The 15299-nt window shown below is 38.2% G+C and overlaps 1 protein-coding gene and 1 pseudogene across 1 annotated transcript; both read right to left on the bottom strand.

Annotated features, from left to right (window-relative positions):
• Window positions 1–5805: 5805 nt before the first annotated feature.
• LOC122039791 (protein LIFEGUARD 4-like) lies at window positions 5806–9250 on the bottom strand. The gene is made up of 4 exons (XM_042599238.1): window positions 8992–9250; window positions 8768–8881; window positions 6107–6264; window positions 5806–6009 (listed from the first exon to the last, which is right to left on the bottom strand). Exons 1-4 carry the CDS (start codon window positions 9248–9250, stop codon window positions 5806–5808), a joined length of 735 nt encoding a protein of 244 aa, XP_042455172.1.
• A 572-nt stretch (window positions 9251–9822) lies between these two features.
• On the bottom strand, window positions 9823–12743 carry LOC121976774 (annotated as a pseudogene).
• Window positions 12744–15299: the final 2556 nt, after the last annotated feature.

Genomic DNA, 15299 nt, shown 5'->3' with positions numbered 1-15299 from the left:
TGAGGAAAAGGGATTGCTTGGCTTTGAGGGTAAAGTGGAAGAGTCTCTTCAACCTTCTTGGTATTCTCCTCATCATCTTGAATCTGAACTAGTTCAAGTGTTAGAGGAGAGAACTCTTCTTGAGTTTTCATCCCTTTTGGAGCAGTCTCTTGAGGATCCCCCAAGGTCCGTCCGCTCCTAAGCTCAATTCTGTTGCAGTGTTCCATTGGATTGACATCAGGTTTTCTAGGAAATTAACTTGGTGCTCTTAAAGATGAAGAAGATATCTGGGCAATTTGGCTATCTTGCATTTTCTGGTGTTTCTCTAAATTATCCATTTTCTGATTTAACAGCTTGATTTCTTGCTTCAATTCATTTTGACCAGAAATGACTTCTTTAAGCATTTTCCCAATTTAGAAAATTGATAGCCTTGAGAAGGTTGTTATTGTTGAAAGTTTTATTACCCAAGCTAGTAGCTTGGTCTAGCCCCCGAGGATGGTCCATGCTCTTGATTATTACGATAAGAGAAGTTTGGATGATTCTTCCAACTAGGGTTGTATGTGATGGAGTATGGATTGTTCTGTCTCTGATTGTAACTCATGATAGCATCACACTGCTCAAGTTAATTAATTTGTGCAGAGATGGCTCCCAATAGGCATGAATCTTGAGCATGATCTGTGCTTCCACATGTTTTACAAACACACACTATGACCTTGACTGTGCTAGAATTTGTTCCCATATTTTTTAGCTTTTTAGTAAGAGCATCCAATTTTGCATACATCAAAGTAATTTGATCTACATCAAATTTTCCTGATGTTTAATTGAGTTTATATATGAATAGCATCCACTTCTTTCTGTTGCCCATTGATGATGGTTTTGTACTACACTTTCAATAATGTTCTCGACTTCATCTAGGCTTTTGTTCATAAGTGCTCCTCCGGCTGTAGAATCTAGAGACACTTTTATATGATAGTTGATGCCATTATAAAACGTATATAGAACTAGCCATTTTTCTAGTCCATGATGTAGGCATTGTCTGAGCATATTATTGTATCTATCTCATGCTTCAAATAATGATTTAGAGTCTGACTGTCTGAAGCTTGCTATCAAATTTCTCATATGAGCAGTTTTGCTTGGAGGATAGAATTTGTCCAGAAATTGTTGCTCACATTGTTTACAAGTGGATATACTATTTATAGACAAAGAATTTAGCCACTATTTGGCTCTGTTTCTCAAAGAAAACCCAAATAATAATAATCACACTCCTTCTGTTGGAACACCATTCGTTTTCATTGTACCACATATTTTATAGAAAACTTCAAGATGTTGATTAGGATCTTCGTGTGGTCCGCCTCCAAACTGATTCTGTTGTACCATAGTGATTATCGCAAGCTTGATTTCAAAATTATTGGCTTCAATAGATGGTCTTGTGATGCTAGAACGAAGTCAACTTGCATACGGTGCTGCATAATCTTTCAGTGGTTTGTTTGCCATATTTGAGTGCTCTTGTTCTTCTAGATGTCTTTACGAGGTTTTTCTTCTATGAAAGCTTCTATCAATTTCTGGATCAAAAGGTAACAAATCACCTGCAAAGTGAGATCTTCGCATACAATGAACAAGATCACAAGTATATATTTTTTTTGTCACAAAATTTTCTCACTGAAATACTGAAAATATAAAATGCACAATTTGAATTGCAACAAGGAAAATTGCAGAAAAAGTAATAAGAAATGCAAGGTAAGATTGCGAAAATAGAATTTCTAAGACTAGTTACAACTAATAGAATAATCACAAGTGCACGGCAACGGCGCCAAAAACTTAAATGATTATCTTTAATGTTATAGACGCAGTCTCCGGCAACGACGCCAAAAACTTGTTACTCAATCGCAAGTGCACGGTTTCGTCGTCAGTAATAAAAGATTATCGATCCCACAGGGACTAGTTATAAGCACAAGAGACGTCTCATGTAGAATTAGCTAAACAATTAACAAGGTAGGGAATGTACTAAGTAAGCAACTAGAAAATAGAAATAAGAAAGTTAATGAAATATTTGGTTTTGTGAGTGTTCTAGGAATTCGGTTTCAATGTAATATTCATTGATGTAGCATGGTTCTCCAATTCATATCCTCAATTGACATGCATTTGTAGGAAGTTGCCGGTTTTCTCCTGCATAAGACAACCAGTAAGGGACTTTAATCTACACCTCTAGCGATTAGATAGTTATGATCCCTATGAAGTCCATTAGCGGAACATCCTGTCACCAACATCCCTTGGTCATACAACATAGAAACACATCACCGGTCAATCCACATAAAGGTGTAGGAACTAAACGCATTCAACTATCCCACCTCCTTGTAGAGACTAGCTTCACCTTTCAAGGTGACCCCCTAGACGTCCGTTAGCGGGCCAGCCTGTCACTAGCGCCCCTCAGTCATACGATCTAGGGTATCCCTCTACGAGATCCACAAGTATCACAAACATTCAATCAAACATGATAATTAGGTCCAAACACAAGAATCACACAAGATCAAATAGATACAAAACATACCAACATCATCTAGATAAGAAATTGGCATATCCATGAGATCTTACATCAAATCACACCACAAATACTCCCTTAATCCTTAAACAATGAATCTACTCCATAGTACAAAGATAGAGATCCGAAGACAAGGAGATTACAAACATTTCTACCACAATTGAGAAGAGAGAATAGAAATGCTTATCTAGAGACGATGAGCGATCTTCGAAACCAATCCTTAGCTTCTAGAGTTGATACGAAGATGGAGATGGTCTTGGATCGCCGGATCAAGGCCGGAGAAGGTGAAGAACATCCCCAAATTGGATCTCCCCAAAGGGAGAGTCTCCCCCCCCCCCCCCTTTGAAAGAGGAAGAACCCCCCTTATATAGAGCAGGGAACGGGCACTACACGACCCATACCACGGTCGTGTGGCCTTCACACAGCCTCACCCATTATGCTCTCGGCCAGGGTCACACGGTTATATGGCCTTCACACAGCCGTGTCGTGCTTTGTCTCTGGATGGCTTACACGACCGTGTGGCTCATAAGGTTTAGCCAATCTTGGCCTCTGGAAATCTTGTACGGCCGTGTGGAACATACAGCCTGGACTTGCTTTCTCTCTGGAGGTGTTGCACGACCGTGTAGATCTACACGACCGTGTTCTGGATACGTTACTGGGGTGACACGGCTATGTGGATCCACACGGCCATGTCATGCTCCTCCTCTAGTGAAGCTACACGGGCCATTTGCACCACACGACCAAAGTTATTTTCCTCCTTTCTTCTTTGGCATGGCCGTGTGGCTCATATGGCCAGTGCTGTCTTCCTTCGCTTGTTGACTGGATCGACCACGAACTTCATTTCCTCTCCAAATTCGACTCCTGTAAACAGAAAATACACAAGAGCAAATTTCCAAATAAAGAAGAGTAATTAAGCTGAAAGTAAGACAAAGAGTATGAAAGTGCATAGAAAAAGCATGCGTAAAATATGTGAATGTGCGTCAAAAAATATAAGTGTATATAATCTATGCACATCAGCGGTCCTGAAATTCAAGGAAAATATTAATACGTTGGGAAAAAAATTAAAAGAAGTATAGTTATAAATTTTGAAACTTTCTCACCTTTTTAGCAAAAAATTCTAATTAAAACCTTTTTAGCCGAACTTATTTTCCTCTTTTCCCAAGTCAATTTTTTTTCTCTGTCCATTTTTCTTCTTCCTCCTCTAATCCCGAACTTTTCTTTTCGTTTGTTTTTCTTCCTCTAATTTCTTTGATATTCTTTTTCCTAACTTTAATTTTACCCATGAAATCTTCCGCGACATGTCACTGCCATTATAGTCGAAGCCGCTATTGTCGCACAGTGATTTCTACCAATGTCGTCATCATTTGTTGCATGGTCGTTGTCTTCACTTGGCTAATGTCGTCGCTTCACCGATGCTCTATAAAAAACACCTTTTAATTGAGGTGAAATTTTCTTGATTGATTTCTTTCGCTTAGCCGATGCCGTTGTTTGCTGCCATTATCACCCTCATCGTTCGCCAACTCTATCGCTTTGCTCCTCCTGAGTGAAAATCCTAGCTACGTCACTAACGGTAGCAATCCAAATAATAGCGAGGGAAAAATTCGATCACTAAGAGGTCACTGTTGGTGTAGGAAGCACCAGACGATCGAACTTAAGTTTTGATTATGTCAAAGGGTCCAAAGTTAAACAAGGTTGATTGAGCTTACAGGAAAGTCCTAAGTTGTCTTAGGCAAAAGTTCTAGTGGATTCTAGGCAGGTGGAAAACCTTAGGGGATGATAACTCTAGGTCCTAGGGGGCGGTAACCCTAGGTGATGGAAAGTCCTAGTTGCGGTTATGCAGGTGGAAAACCCTAGGGTGTGGTAACCCTAGGCGGAAAGTCTTTGCCGGTCGAGCGCTTTGGGCAAAATCCTAGAGTCGGGGGCTCTAGGTGAAAACCCTGGTTATCGCGAACCAGGTGGAAGTCTTGACGGGTAGTGGAGCGGACGTCCAACATGAAGACCTAAAGTCTCGGGCGTTGAGCAAAAGTTCAGTCGGTCTGGAGGACCGGTCTGGCAATAGGTAACTTCTCCTGAGAGGAGTAGGTGAGGGCGTGTTTCCCGGTGAGGGAACAGTAGGCGTCGGTTTGACCTAGGATTTTTTGAGGAAATCTAAAGTCACAACCAGACAATCCAAAGGTTGTCAAGTCATTAATTTATATATTATTTGCTATTTTGTCTAACTCTATTTTGTAGGAAACTAACAGTTTTGCAGGGTTAGACTTAGCCTTGATCGGTCAACCGAACGTCTGGATCGGTCGATCGAACCTCGGTACAAAAGGATCAGAATTCCATCTCTCGGTGAAGTGTTGACTAGAGGTTCGGTTGACCGAACCTCGGGATCGGTCAACCAAACTAAGGATAGACAGAGACTCAGTCGAACTGGGTTGATCGAATCGGATGAGGCGGAGACCATCAGCTGATCGGTCAACCGAATGGCGAGATCGGTCGACCGAACGAAGGTGCTATCTAGAGAGGCTGTATCTGGATGGAAGGATGGGAGGATTTAACAGGTTCGATCTACCGAACCTGGGGATCAGTCGACCAATTCGGGTCGAGTTAAACCTGATCCCGAGATCAGAGGATCTGGATCAGGTCTGAAGAGCCTAGAAAAAGGGGTCTCAGCCAACTACATCGAAAATCATCATTCACAGCGATCTTCTAAGCTGCGTGCTACGCCGAAACGATTCAACAACGCTCATCTGCTATTCCGACAATCAACGATCTAATTTCTAATCATTTATTGTTGGTATAATCTATTTTTAAATTCAGTACTTGTACTTATATATTTGTAAAGAATTTCAGATCTATAGTAATTATCCAACATAAGCGATCAACGATCACGGATCTTGGAGTAGGAGTCGTCACAGATTTCGAACCAAGTAAAAGAAATTGGTTAACGATTGTGTTCGTTTCTCCGGGTTCATGTTCCATGGCTATGAGATCCCTTTTTTGTTTTTCTGTGTTTGCAGAACCAGATTGATTTGGCTCGGCCGGTTGAAACCGATTAATCCATGCATTACAGAAAGCCTGATTGAACAGAAGCTTTAAATCATAAGTATAATGAGGCTTCTGTTGCATTGAGTAGTACACGACATTGGATAGGAAATTGACAGCCAGAATACACAAAAAACAGGTGGTTCCTAAGTATGATTGCAACTCCATTCTCCCACAGCAGGAGAAATTTGAGCATGGACACGAGTATACAGCTCCTAAGATCAGTAAGCACCTTAAGCTGCAAGTGAGGAAGGTTAGCATTCCGCGTTGAATATAGTTAGCACTGCTATGAAGAGGTTGATGACGTCGAGATATAAAGAGATGGCTGCGCAGATGTACTGGTCGTAGCTGTGACGCTTGATGAGATTGTCAGTGTCGTAGATGATGAAGCCAGAGAATATGATGGCTGCCAAGCAACCGTAGATAGTCGTCGAGACCTTTCCCATCGGGATGAAAATCTGCAACAGTGAGTACTTTGCAAGTATTAGAAAATTTCATCAAAATATTTACTTTTCATTTAAAATATTATAAGTTAATAGCAAGTAGATTCGCAACCTGGATGAGGCAATACAACATGAGGACCATAAGGGATGCGAACAAGAATGGGCCGAGGAAGTTGAAGTCGTAGCCTCTTTTAGCTGCCCAGAAAGTGTAGCAAGTGAGACCCACGAAGACGACGACAGTGAGAGCTGCAGATTCCAACACAACTTTGCCTGAACCAATTAAGATTGGCGAGAAGTTGCTGATCAAATCTCAGTTGAAGAGGTGACAAGGAATAGAAATATCAGGAGAACGATTATGCTTTATTTTGATGTAGTTTAGCAATCTACTAATGATAAATATGTACTTATACAAATACTGAGCAAAACTAATTACAGGAATTTGATGTTGTTTCACTGGACACAGCCTTATTTCATTGAGAATAAAAAGAATGTAATTATTGAATGAGAAATGACATCAATGTTTAGTTTCATTAATAAATACAATGATGTCCCCTCGGATGGGTCTAGTGACTAGCACAGGAGTTATTGTCACAATGAGGTCTGGGGTTCGAATCTCGGTAAAGCCGAGATAAATACCTCCCTTATGTGTTAGTCACTATTCCAAAGGCTAGTAGTCGTCCGTAATTTACCTGCTCCGTGTTGACTCTGGGACGGGTTGACGGGGATGCTGGAGGAGAACGTATTCACCTTTTTACCACAATTAATAAATACAATGATAAATAAAATAGTTAATTTTGTTCTTATTGTATCATTCTATTTGTCTGCTAAAATCATCTGTCATTATCAACCAACCTAGCTCTCCTAGCCTAGTCACAGTCAGCCAATTTGGTCCAATTGACTAGATTTGTTGAGTTCATTCGTCATAAGCCGCTCAAGATGATTAAACTAGTCAATACATCGAACCTAGATGAACGTCCATTTAATTTAGCTCACTAGTCACATAATAGCTTATTTATGCTCAATTAGCCTAATTTGAAAACTCTGTTTGTCCATTTTCTTGCTCAGTTTGGCTTGCTTGGCTAATCCAATTACCCCGCTTGAATCATCTAACTTTCATAGTTGACTTGGCTTATTTAGCTCAATTAACTCCCACATTTTGATCACTCAATCAATTCTATTGGCCAATCGACTGCTAGGATTGGTCATCTCAACCAATTCCTCTGCTCTTTCCGACCCAACTATTTTGATTTTCTACTTAATCCACTATACTCATCTCAAAAATCTTTTAAGCATAATTTCTAAGACAACCCATGAATTAGCCAAATTCATTGCTCTTGCTCAACTTGCACAACTCATTGGGTTCATCCTGCACACCAAACCAAATTAGCTTCCTCAGTGCCTTGACATGATCAACATGTTCAACTTACTTGATCCATCCAATATGACTGACTCAACCAACTAATTGGATCCATTCAACTCATTACTTTGTTCAGGCCAAAAGGCTTGTCTCACTCTCACCTATTAGATCTATTTACTACCATTTGACTTTTGCACTTAGTGGATCGTTTAGACTCATTCAATGCATCCAACTTAATCAACTGGTTTGACCTAGTTGACTCAGGTCACTCAACTCAAGTTGTTTAATCTATCTAACGTATTATCTCGTGTTGCTTTGGTAGATAAACTCGATCAACTTGTTTGACTACATTGAATATGTATTTGGAGGACGAGAAATGCCAATTTCTCAGGCTACAGTAATGACGGGGAATGAAATCCTCATTTAGTAGAGTGGTAGCCATTTTAAACCAATCTATCCAAAGGCTGAAATAAAATCACTTTCATTTGATTCAATAATAATAACAACAATCAAACTCATCCCATTAAGTGGGGTCAACTATATGGATCCTTTTGTACTACTGAACTATATCTCCTATTATATTATAATGTATATTTAGATAAATTTTATCTTATTTTATTTTTACTATCAATTATTTTTAAAATTTTTCACTATTAAATTTATGCTTAGAAGCAAAGAAAAAGGCATCCTTTTTTCATGCAGTATTTCACTCGGGCATTTTCCTAAATCATGTCCCTTGTGTTCTCTATCCACCAAATCACGCTTTCCTATTTGGATTTTATTAAACCCTCAAACTTTATTCCGACTTTACTCTTTTGTTTTCAATTCAATTTATTTAACCATACAAATTAATTTGTAAACCGACATGAAACATGATTTTTACTTTTTTCCCCCTAAATTATTTCAATTTAAAATGATCTTATTTTATGGTATATCGCACCTTAATAATCGTGAATAAATAAAGTTGCACGAAGAAAAATTAAAAAACGACATAAAATGAGTCATAAACTGAATGATGTGTTTTTTTAATACACAGATGTACTTTTTTTTTTAATTCATTCTAATCTACAATGGCCATTTTGTTGTCTCTCAAGCTCTAATTATGCATAAACATGTAAGGGTTTGATAATGCAAAGAGAACTGCTTCTGAATCTAGAAAAGAAAAAAACAGAATAAATTTAGCAGAAACGTGATTTGATAAGAGATACAATCCATAAGAATCGCAAGATGCACTTTAAGGAACAAATTAAAAGGAGAAAAAAAAATCAAGTATTAATCAGATTTCTCCATTTCCTGAAGTAAATTTCATGAATGGCGACATTGTAACTGACAATAATATCTCGGAAAGAAGCAAAACGAAGGATCATACGAATGCCAAAATTTCTTACAAATTGCGATCAAAAGCTTGGTGATTACCTTTCGAATTCGCGCATGCCATCCCTATAGCCAAGCTCATGCAGATAGTGAACAGCGTGAGGAGAATCAGGTTCAATGGGTGGCGCTCGCGGAAGTAAATCATCGGCAGCAACACTGGTTCCATCGATTTCCACAAACATACAACAAATCACCGATAGACCCAACATTTCAGATCGAAGAAGAAGAAGAACGAAGGAAGAGCGATTGATCGAAGCCCTAGGTACCTAAAAAGGGGGAGACAACAATGACGATGAGGACGAAGAGGGAGGCGGTGGTGTGGGAGAGGAGGAAGCCGCGGATGGGCTGGACGAAGTTGATGACGCAGGCGACGGCGATGGTGAGGAAGATCTGGAAGCAGACGATGGAGTAGACTTTGCGTAAGAAAGCCCACCGGATCTGAGGGTTCTCGGTCATGTTCGGGTGCAGGGCCGCGTCGCCGGAGCCGGACTCGATGTCGCGGTCGCCTCCCCTGTGCTTCGGCATTTCAACCGCCCGGAGATTCTAGCGATTCCGATTGTGAAGAGGGATCTCGATCGAGGGAAGCAACCAACGGATTGAGGGAGACGAGGAGGAGGCAGTGGCGGTGGTGTAGGTTTCCATTTATAGTGTAACCGTAATGCACCACTGCGGTTGGCTTTTGTGTTTTGTGGCAGGGTCAAATTTCAATTTAACCCCTACAATTGTTTGAAATTCTCATATTTTTTTCCGCCTGTTCCGGCGCATATTAGTAATTTAGATTCTATCACTAAAGTTAGAATTAAGTTTATTTTTTTTGTATTATCCATTTGAATTTGCAATTGTTTATAATTTATATAATTAAAACTTATTTATATTAGTCAAATGGTATAATTAAATAAAGTCTAAAATAAAGTACTTAGACTAACAATAAAAGCCAAAGGACTAATCAAATCACTCTCGTGCTATTCTTATTATATATTTCCCATAAGTGGAAGAAATATGAGCATAACTCAAATAGTTGGCACGAATTCAGCTTAGTGATGATGATACAAGCCTATGCCACGATAAGGTACACGATGTGGTCCTGAATATGAAGCCTATGCCGATGGATTTTTATGTAAAGGGGGAGTGTCAGCATAGTGCCAATTGATGGATTCACTGATACTATATGATCGATAGCCTAAGACCTCTTCTTTTGGCATAGCATCGGTTAATTCTTTCAGATCCTCTTTCGTCAACCTCACCTTCAAAGAGCCAATGTTTGAATCCAAGTTCTTCAACTTCGTTGTTCCTGAGAAAAAGGAGAAAAATGTATCAATCAATTTAAGCAGTTTAATATTTCTGATTTCCTAATCTTACGACCTTCTTTCAATGATACGTTTGTTGAATTATAAAGTGATGTTTTATTTTTTTGGTTCGTAATTTTTTTAGTTAAGATTTAAATATTTTATTTTATAATTTGAAAGGTTAATCATTGTCCGAGTCTTTAATTAGGATAATCTTGTCCGAGTCTTTAGGTGATTAGAATTTATCTTTGTGATCCTAATTTATAGGATCTGGTCTTACATGATCCTATTTTATAGGATCTAGCGATAGTTTGTAAAGCCTATTTATAGGCTCCTTCTTTTCTGAATTTAAATGTAAGAGAGTTTTTATTATTCCATCGTCCAGTTTTTTATCTCTTAAAACTTCTTCATATCAAGAGCTTCTTCACGGTAAGTCACTTCGATATTCTTGGAGTGACGGAAGTTTCGTCGATTCTGGTTTTTTCTACAACGTTGTCATTAGAGACTTCAAGTTATATATCGAAGAGTGCTAAATGTATGTTCAAACTGAGATTCTCTACTGTCACCAAGGCTTTCAAGGTTGATACAAGCATGGAGGTGAATAAGTAGGAAAGCATAATGATTATGTGTAAAATAATGTGACTTGACATGAATTAACAGTGGTATTTGATTACTAAATGTGTTTACTAACAATCGATCTACATCCTATTCCGTGAATATAAACTTCAGATACTGTCCAGGAACTTGTGATCTACCAATGTGTATCGACATGAATTAACTGTGACATTCGGTATTATTAAACTTGTGTTTTACAAGCAATTGATCTTCATCTCATTATATGATATAAACTTCAGATGACTTTTGTTTTCATTGTACTGATAATAATATGAATGTATCATGATTTTCCGAACAATTGCGTACCAGGGATAGGAACCACATCATCTCCTTGATGGAGAACCCAAGCTAGAGCTAGTTGAGCAGTGGAACATTGATGTTTTTTGGTCAGATTCTCTACCCGATCATACAAAGTTTTGTTCTTTTCCAAATTCTCTGCCCCGAACCTTGGAATATTGGTCTTGCAAAGTCAAGAACATTGCACAAATTGATCCTTAGTGACCAGTATGTGGGAACCAATTTATGACAAACCATCCAGTTAAACATCACCAAAATTGCTCAAGAAATGTTACAATTGGATAAGAGACCATACCAAAGGCATAGGTACATTGGTAGGCAAACTTTCTGTGACTCCTCGACCGCCAAAAAAGCCATGTCCAAGAGGGCTGCAAGGAACTATCCCGATACCTAGTTCTCTACATGTACATTATATATCACATAAAAACAACAATCGTTGCTAGTTACACAATTATGAAAAATATCTCAAGATAGTAATATTTGCCGTAGTAAGTGGTTAAAGAATGGAAAATTTGCTCGTGTTTTCTCTCCAATTTATCAATCAATAAAACAGGGACGAGAATCTTGAAGTTTTGTGCTTCAAACAAATACATTTTTGGAAGTGAGAGACCCAAAAAAAGCAAACCAACAAGTTGATTTCACTAGTTTGTTTATAGTTTTGAAGCTCGTAAATTTGCATAAAACAGATCCAATGTGTCTCATTTTCAGTGTTCGATATTCATGGCAATATGTGTCTGTTATCACGGAATAGAGAAACTCAGAAATGCATCTGATACTGGAAAACAAAAACAAATCCAGTGTTAACTTCAGATAAAGTTGAAAATTGTATTCAGACCTGCAAAGTGGGACTATCTCTGGTTCAATGTCCCGAGTCCACAGAGACCATTCCATCTGTAATGCAGTGATTGGATGCACAGCATGTGCACGTCTGATCGTATTCGGACTTGCTTCTGAGAGCCCAATGTATTTCACTTTACCTTCTTCCACCAATTTCTTTAGTTCCCCCATCTGTAAAGAAATTTATAGCAGAATGGATAGTTATGATCATAACTACATTGTAGAAACCATATCTAATCCTTGCAACAATCTCCTCTATCAACACATTCTTATCAACTCAGCACTGATAGTAAAAAATCAGTGTAGAATGCAACTGAGAAAGTTTAAGAGAAATATGGAAAGACCCATACATTTTCTTCTATCGGCACAGTCTTATCAACTCGGAGCTGATAGTAAAGATCAATGTATTCCACTCCGAGCCTCAACAAACTTTCCTCGCAGCATGCCCGCAGGTACTCGGGCTTGCCATTGATTACCAAACCTGTGGCACTAGAATAAGAAGAGGAAATCCCAAACTTTGTGGCTATTTGGATTTTCTCTCGCGGCAATTGCTTCAAGGCCTAAAGGCATTTTGTCAAAAAATATCAAGTTTTGTTCACCCGAGGCAAATTCCTTCCAGCAGGCAAGCAGAGGAGCAATGAGATACGAACCTTCCCAAGCAAGATCTCGTTGGTACGAGGTCCGTAGATGTCGGAGGTGTCAAAGAAGGTGATGCCATTGTGGAAAGCATGCTTGATGATGGTGATGCCGACTTCATCACTGACAGGGGCGTTGTATAACCAGTGAGACCCATGCATCCAAACCCTAATTTGGACACCTATCATCCATCACCACACCACATTTGAAGTGAAAGAGCAATCTTTACAGCAAATTTACAACAGAAAACTGGAATCCATAAGAAATAACAAGAAATCTTGTTGTACCTCCAAACCCTGGGCGCCCAGCTTCACTCTAGGGATTTGAACCTGCGCCTGCTCCGCCATTGCTGGGCAGTTCTATTTGGGTTTAGGGTTAGGAATAGGTTCAAAAAACGCGATTGTTGGATCATGGAACAAATCGATTAAATAGATGGCATGGGAAAGGAATAGGGATGGAGTTGACGTAAGGAAGGACCTCATGGGAAAGGAACGGGGATGGAGGCGACGTAAGGAGGGACCTCATCTTCTTATTGACTTCTCCTAGCAAGAATAAGCTTATCGATCAACGAAGCATGCCATGTAAGTTGAAAATCGACTCCGAATTTATCTATCCTTATGAACCATCTGCATTAATCCGTGGGACGACCTCATCTGAGCTTCTCGGACGAACAATGGGCGTTGACATTTATGAACTGCGGCTTCATCAGCACGCTTCTATTTGAGTTTGGGGTGGAATACTGAATATTGGTAAATCGAAAATTTTACGGTAATTTATATATAGAATATGAAAATTATGAAAAGATATATCATAAGATGTATTTACCAAATGACACAATAAAATAATATAAAATTTTCATTTTAACCCTCCCACCAACCTCCTCTACACAGTCATCATTTTTCATACATTCAAACCATATTTTAAATCATTTTAATTTAAAAATAATAGTGATGGTGGTGAAATTAATATTTTTCTCCCTCCCTCCCTCAGCTTGTGCATGTCTCGCCGCTCTTTGTAACTCTCTGATTATAACTCTATTTTAGTGGCGAAATCATCTCCCCACTGATACCCTACGTAAGTGTTTTCATGTGTCCCTCAAGCGGTATTAAACATTTCCACCTATAAATCCACATTGATCGTGACTCTGCAGTGAAAGATTTTAGGGTTTTCGATAATAATCTTCTTTCATAATGATGCAAGGAAGTGGGTTGGGTGTATCATCCTCTTCACTTCATTTATCTACAAAGGTATTACCTTAGAAACTCTTTGATTTTAAAAAGCTCAGCTAGTTTAGTTAATAATTTTAAATTTTTTAAATTGTAGGGTTCAGTTGATGTTGGGCAGAAATTGTATTGTAATAGTATCCTAGGTCACTTTAAAAGTTTTTTTTTCAAACATCCACAAAGAAAGGAATGCATCATGGATCTATTATTTTATATGATCGACACGTAGCGATGATCAAACAATTACCCTTTTATATTTTCTTGGATATACAAGATATATAGCATATCCGTGGTATATTTGCCAATATATTTCAAAATTGGGATTCAACTTCTCAAACCTTTATATTCTTAGGTACAACTTATAATTGTCAATTTTAATCACGAAGTAATTGTATAGTAAAATAAAATATTTTGAAAAGGTTAATATTTTAGTCAGTTAATGATCCTGGTAACGGGGTATCATGGCAAACAAGGGCCTGATATGACCTTATATTAGGCCCAACGTGACCTAATACGATTCCATATCAGACCTAATGTGGGCCTAATATGTGATCATTTCAGGCCCAACGTGGGTCTAATACTTATTTATCTATTCGTAGAAGTCAACTAATCATTTAAGTTGTTTAAGTGTAGCGGATGCCTTTACAAAAAGAGACGTTTTGTTGCCTGGTATTGCAGACCGAGGTGCTTTGGTTATGATCAATTCAACTAAAGCGTCGGGCGACCTCTTTCTAACTTACTTCTCAAATAAAAAAGAAGCTATCAGATCAAGAATTAAGGAGTTGATTAAATTTTATGTCAATCGCGTTGAAGAAGAAGAAGATATTTTATTATTTTACAAAATCTATATTTTGTATATATTTGTTTATGTCTTATTTTCTTCTAGTACATATAAGGTCCCTTTATGTCTTATAGATATAGTAGATGATTTTGAGAATCTTGTTAGATTCAACTGGGTTGAAGTCATTCATGAATTTATGGCTCCACAATTACATAAGATTGATGACATATTTTCATCAACTCAGACAATACATTCTAACACCAACCTCCATTACCTAAAGGACTTTGCTAGTCTTTTAGCAATGAGTTTAGTTTTGATGTTAAATTTAACAATATTTTACGGACATGTATGAATTTCTAACACTTGTGATGATGAATCAGACATGATTTCTGGAGCATGTTCCAACCCCAAAACCATATAAAATTGAAGGAGCACGAATAAATAAGTGGAGGAATATTCCTTCACATATTAGTAAGGTGAGAGATTTGTTCGACCGAATCTCATATGAAGAGATAAATTTTGAATGCTGCCACTTAGATTAATATTCTTTTTTTTACATTTGTTTTAATAATGTGACAGGTTGTGATTGACCTAATCTCTACCCAATATGAGAAATCATTAGTTGAGAATTGATTTCGTTGATGACATTCCACGTCTAATGTAAGACATCACAATTTGAAGACAATGAAGCAGGAAGCTAAAGTAATAAGGAATGTTGTAACTGCATTATTCAAGCAAATTGAATTAAGGAGCTAAGAATGGAGAACATGCATTTGAATGATAGGGTGATAGAATTACTCAAAATAATAGAAAATAAATACAATCTCAATTAAGTAATCCTGTGGTCGATCCTCAATGTGAACCAGTAGCTTTTGAAACAAGAAATAGGAGAGGACGTG

The sequence above is a fragment of the Zingiber officinale genome, chromosome 1B, assembly GCF_018446385.1.
Source record: "Zingiber officinale cultivar Zhangliang chromosome 1B, Zo_v1.1, whole genome shotgun sequence".
Lineage (NCBI taxonomy): Eukaryota > Viridiplantae > Streptophyta > Magnoliopsida > Zingiberales > Zingiberaceae > Zingiber > Zingiber officinale.
The sequence above is the reverse complement of the archived record's forward strand: the minus strand, read 5'-3'. Positions and strand labels throughout refer to the sequence as shown.